This window comes from Adiantum capillus-veneris, chromosome 21 (genome assembly GCF_014529385.1).
Source record: "Adiantum capillus-veneris isolate H3 chromosome 21, ASM1452938v2, whole genome shotgun sequence".
Classification (NCBI taxonomy): domain Eukaryota; kingdom Viridiplantae; phylum Streptophyta; class Polypodiopsida; order Polypodiales; family Pteridaceae; genus Adiantum; species Adiantum capillus-veneris.
In genome coordinates this window covers 32603484-32609791 of record NC_140951.1, presented here as the reverse complement: position 1 = coordinate 32609791, position 6308 = coordinate 32603484, and the positions used below count along the sequence as shown (strand labels likewise).

The 6308-nt window shown below is 45.6% G+C and overlaps 1 protein-coding gene across 1 annotated transcript; it reads right to left on the bottom strand.

The window, feature by feature from the left end:
• Positions 1-443: 443 nt before the first annotated feature.
• On the bottom strand, positions 444-5698 carry LOC147430747 (pentatricopeptide repeat-containing protein At3g09040, mitochondrial-like). Its single transcript, XM_086493309.1, has one exon. The coding sequence runs from the start codon at positions 5610-5612 to the stop codon at positions 3834-3836; it is 1779 nt and encodes a 592-aa protein (XP_086349435.1). The 5' UTR covers positions 5613-5698; the 3' UTR covers positions 444-3833.
• Between the last annotated feature and the right edge of the window lie 610 nt (positions 5699-6308).

Here is a 6308-nt window from a genome sequence, read left to right as displayed (position 1 = left end):
CCCTACTAGCTCTCACCATCTTCGAAGGTGTGGGAGGTCTAGGGTCTGAGAACGGAGATAATTAATGTTGTGTTTACTAAATGTTTTGCTTAGTGCATGAAGCTTTCATCTTCATTGCACTAACTGATCTTGAAGGAACACAAAGAATTGTATTGTACAATGTCTCTCTTGATGGGAGAAACCATAATACAAAGCCTTTTGGAGGGGGGACCGGCTCCATGCAAATCCGGTCCTCAACTGTTGTCAATAGCTTAATTTCTTTCTCTTTTGAAAGTATTTTTCATGCTATCTAACTAGGTGTTATGCTTTTTTTTTCTCTCTCCACCCAAGCACTCTTGTAATTCTCATTAGGAATCTATTCTAATGAAATGCCCACTATGTTCATGCTAATTTCCGCTACACACAAGTTTTTAGGCCATTAAATGTTACACATAACAGCAATATACACTGAGCGCATGTGTGATTGTGCGACTGTCCTCCTTATAATGATTGCCCCCCTCCTCTCGACCATCGACGGCCAGCAATGGTCAATAGGCGACCATTCCCTACACCATCAAGGTCGAGAGTCGAGGGGCAGGGACTGTGAGCCATCCATCTGCAGCTCTCTCTCGCCTGGAATTTCCATTGCAACTACTGCACAGCACATCAGTACACGGAATCCAAGCCTTAAGCCTCCAATGGGGTAACGGCAGGTCAACTGTCGGAAAGTGATGAGGTGTTGACAGCTCAGCATACGTAACGGTAATGCTGCAGCCAATCATTGGTGCCATAAACTGAGCGTACGTGTGACTGTGCGACTGTCCTCCTTATAATGATTGCCCCCCTCCTCTCGACCATTGACGGCCAAGAATGGTCAATAGGCGACCATTCCCTACACCGTCAAGGTTGAGAGTCGAGGGGCAGCGACGGTGAGCCATCCATCTGCAGCTCTTTCTCGCCCAGAATTTCCATTGCAACTGATGCACAGCAAGTCAGCACACGGAATCCAAGCCTTCAGCCTCCAATGGGGTAACGGCAGGTCAGCTGCCGGAAAGTGATGAGGTGTTGACAGCTCAACATGCATAACGGGAATGCTGCAGCCAATCATTGGTGCCATAAACTGAGCGAATGTGTGACTTTTCGACTGTCCTCCTTATAATGATTGCCCCCTTCCTCTCCACCATTGACGGTCAAGAATGGTCAATAGGCGACCATTCCCTACACCGTCAACGTCAAGAGTCGAGGGGCAGCGACTGTGAGCCATCGACTGTCCTCCTTATAATGATTGCCCCCTTCCTCTCCACCATTGACGGCCAAGAATGGTCAATAGGCGACCATTCCCTACACCGTCAAGGTCAAGAGTCGAGGGGCAGCGACTGTGAGCCATCGATCTGCAGCTGTTTCTCACCCGGAATTTCCTTTTGCAACTGATGCACAGCACGTCAGCACACAGAATCCAAGCCATGAGCCTCCAATGGGGTAACGGCAGGTCAGCTGCCGGAAAGTGATGAGGTGTTGACAGCTCAGCATGCATGACGATAATGATGCAGCCAATCATTGGTGCCATAAACTGAGCACATGTGTGACTATGCAACTGTCCTCCTTATAATGATTGCCCCCCTCCTCTCGACCATTGACGGCCGGGAATGGTCAATAGGCGACCATTCCCTACACCGTCAAGGTCGAGGGTCGAGGGGCAGCGACTGTGAGCCATTCATCTGCAGCTCTTTCTCACCCGGAATTTCCATTGCAACTGATGCACAGTACATCAGCACACGGAATCCAAGCCTTAAGCCTCCAATGGGGTAACGGCAGGTCAGCTGCCGGAAAGTGATGAGGTGTTGACAGCTCAGCATGCGTAACGGTAATGCTGCAACCAATCATTGGTGCCATAAACTGAGCGCATGTGTGAGTGTGCGACTGTCGTCCTTATAATGATTTCCCCCCTCCTCTCGACCATTGACAGCCAGGAATGGTCAATAGGCGACCATCCCTACACCATCACAGTTACTTTCAAATACACAAATTAAGGCGTGGATCAATCATAGCGACTGATTATGTTGATAAGAGCTTGAATTAACAAAGAAGGTAGTGACAGGTCCACTGTAGGTGTGCAAGCATGTCTACCTCCTCCAACCGTGGCTAACTTTACAGGAATTCGGTAATTCTGTCCCAAATCCCTCTCACCAAATTCACGTAACCGGCAGTTCCTTGCAATTCTGTCCCAAATCCTTCTCACCAAATTCGTGTAACTGGCAGTTCCTGGCAATGAGTAACCCGCATAATACATTTATATGAATTTTGCTGAAGAATGAAGCTACACTCCATGTAAGAACTAGTAAGCATAATGTAAGAGAATGTCTCTCTGGCTTGAAGATATTTCTCATTCTTGATGATGAGGATGATCGGGATCAGCTTGACGCGTTTTTATCACCCTTACAGAAGTTATCCAGATTGTGATATCAACATGGTGTGAGCAAAATGTCATCTGGGCAAAGTCCTGGCAAAGGCTTTTCATGCAGAGGCTCACTGAGTCAGATCTTTTATTCAGATGGCCTCCTTTTCTCTTTCTGGAAGACTCATTCAATGATTTAAAGTATTTGGCAAGAAGGTTGCCATCCTCTTCCACGTCCCTTAAAAGTCATGGAAGCTCTCTTGCATCACCTTGCTTTTAAAGATCACCTTCAAAGTGGGGCAGTAAAGAAGAGGTTAATGTTACTTGACATTGCTTGTTCTATGCTTGGAGTGCAGGAGTGCATGAGGCCCAAGCTAAGAGAAAATGTCACAAAATCCAATGCAATCAAGCACTGCCATGAGACCCTCAGGTCTCGGGCTGGAATGTTTGGTCAAGCTCGATCAAGACAGAAGACTATACATGCACCATGTCTGTGAGACATGGAGCGCAAAATAGTCCAATGTACTATATGAACGTATGGCTTAGCAAGCTGCCCTAGCTTCAATATCCCCTTTGTCCTCTACAGACTTACAAAACCTCACTGTCAGTCGTACAAAGTCTCTTTAAACTGGCCATTGTGGATCTCCTTGCTATGGTTCAAAGCAAGAAACTGTTGAGTGCACAGTTAAGCCTGCTCTTCTTATCGCCTCACCATTGATGCAATCTTGTAACAAAGCACAAGTAGTAGCCATTGCCACAGATATATCAGAGATGCAAACAATGGGACCCCTGCATTACTAAATACAAACCCATCCTCTACATCTCACCTACATCACACTCACTCAAATGTAACTAGCAGTATAAAGAGTGCATAACTCCCTCTCCCATTCACCAAAATGTTACACAGAAGCAACAATGGCCCCTTGCTTCCATGGAAACACTATTTCTTTGTTTGCATGCACAGCAACCTAAAACGTGAGCATCCAACTTTGCAGTGTGCACAACACTGTTGACTGATAAGTGAGGCCTAACTTGCCACAATAGGAGCAGTTGGGTTACCAATTGCAGAAAGTACCAAAGCCCCAGGGCCATTGCCTCCCCGCAAAAAGAGCACCTCGTCACTAATTGATTCACTATTCAAAATCCATATCCCACAGTACCTGCAGAACCCCATTTCAAATGGCGGTGCATCAAGGGCAACAAATGCACAGTGCACGCACCTGGGAGGCTGGGACCGTCAAAAACCACCAAGCAACCTGCTTCAACCCCCTTCACCGAGTAGTTTCTGTTGACAGATGTGATTTGAGTCCTCAACTTTAACAATCCCATTCATGATTCAATGCTTTCGTCCTTCATTTAGTGGATAAATCGCATCACACTTCTATCACGTAATGTTCTTGGACCAAACTCTGGCCTTACATAAGCTATTCTGCTTTTGTATAACATTAATATAACATAATCAAACTGCTAACTCACGGCATCCTTCTTGTAGTCGGAGTCTCATAGCATCAACCTTTTTGGCCTCTTCCCACATGTTGGCATCAGAATATATGTAGGACATCTCTATATATGCTGTCACGTGCTCAATATTCAGCTTCAAAATAGATGCAAAGGCCTCCTTCCCGGCCACAACATCTCCCCACTTCCTACAGGCAGTAAGCAAGATGCACCAACCCACAAAATCAGAGCTAAAAGACCTTCTCAACATTAGCACCGCCTCATGCAGTTGACCAGCACGCCCGAGAAGATCTAGCATGCAGTTGAAGTGATTAAAACTGGGATGTAAGCTGAACTCTGTGTTCATAGCCTCAAATAACATTAATCCCTTGCTAACAAGCCCGGCATGACAACAAGCTGTGAGAAGACTCAAAAGTGTGACTTCGTCTGGTCGTATATGTTTCTCCTTCATTTTCTCAAACAACTCAAATACTTCCTCCATATTGCCTTGGCGAGCATATGCCATCATCAAAGCATTCCATCTCACAATATTGCTTGTAGGCGTCATGTCAAAGAGGTCCCGAGCCTGACTCAGGTTACCACACTTACCACACATGTCAACTAGAGTGTTATGAATGGTTGATTCAGTAGGCTCATTCACACACGAATTGATCAATTGCGAATAGATTCTGTTACCAATACTGTTTGATGACATTTGGCTGCATGCTTTCAAAATATTTAGAAAGGTTACCCGATTTGGCAAAATACCTTGCTCTTGCATCCGCCCAAAAAGCGTAAAAGCAGCATCGCCTCTTCCTTCCTTAGCATAGCCCAGCATCACACCACTCCACAGGACTATATCCAAAGGCAACCCCTTAGATTGCAGCTCTTCAAACAACTTATGCGCTTTCAAGCCCTCACCTTGTTCAGCATATCCCACAATAAGTGCTGTCCACGAGACCAAGTCTTGCACCCACAGCTGCTCAAATGTTCCATGTGCTTCTATGAGCAAGCCACAGTTGGCGTACATGTCCACCAAAGCATTTCCGACAAAATTGTCACCTTCATAGCCTTGTTCAACAACCCTGGCATGCAACTCTTGGCCCTTTTCGACCATTGAAACAATGCCACAAGCCTTCAGAAAGGAAACATACGTGAATTCATCTGGAGACAACCCCTGTCTCTGCATGCCTTCCAAGCATTCTAGTGCCTCTTTACCGAGACCAACCTCTGCATAACCCCCCACCAAAGCATTCCATGAGACAATGGTCCGAACTGGCAGCTCTTCAAAGACTGCTCTGGCATCAACAAGGGATTCGCACTTGAAATACAAAGTGATCAAATTGTTACCAATTACAGAATCGCTTTCTAACATCTCTGAAACAACAAGTGCATGGAGCTCTTGTCCATGGTGTAGATCCTTCAGTTTGGTGCATGCTTTGAGTAGAGTTGCATAAGTATGGCCCCCAGGAGGAACACGGTCTCGCTGCATCGCAGGGAAGAGGTCCAAGGCAAGCTGATAATCACCAGACTCGACATACCCATGCATGAGAGAGGTCCAGGAATGCTCATTGCGGCGACAGAGCCTGTGGAAGAGTTGATGGCCAAGGGGTAGAGCATCACATTCCACAAGCATGGGCACCAGGTGATTGCCGAGGGCAGGGTGCGCCTCTAGGCCAGTATTGCAGAGCTGCAGGTGGGTTGCCCTTGCGCGCCTTCCGTCTTTGGACCTTCGGCACTCCTGCACAATCTCGAAGCAAGCTTCTACTGCCCACATCCCCTCTGCCACTGCGATTGCCATTTCTTTGCATTCTCGACACTAGGAGCTCCTCGTAAGCGTGTCGGTTTGTTGGCACTCGCTGAGGCATATGCCAGTGAAATAATTTCGTTTCTTGGATATTTAGCTTGCTTGGATTTGGTTTTTTGGCCTGCCCAAAGGGCAAAGGCTATAGCGATGCAATGTCTTTTGCTAAGAGCCGAGCCCCACTGGGTGTTAGTGGTATTAATGGTATTTAACTAAACTTGTAAAATTGTAGTCACACAAAACAAATTTTAATTTAAGGGCACTTAACAGACAATAGCCGTAAAAGTAGTAATACTCTTGATACTCTCTCTTTTCCTAGTATTAAGAGGTTCCTTTTGAGACCAACGAATGAAAATTCAAGATGATGACTGTACTTTTCCTACTTTGTAGTTGCACGATCAACTTTCCACCTAGTTTACTTAAAATTCTTTCCTATGTTATAGGTACACATTCACCATTTTCAAATATAGTAATATTTAGATAGAAATTTTCTCTTCAAATACTTTGGTGTGACCACCTAAATTACCATACCATATCTAAATGCTACTAATACTTTAGTAGCTTGGGGGACCCGGCTCTAACTAAAATATTTTTTATTTATTTTGTTCATTTTGTGGATTTATATCAAGAACCACTATGTGGCATGATTAAAGTGGTTGGAAATGTGGCCACTCTCCGCACAAGATGGGTATC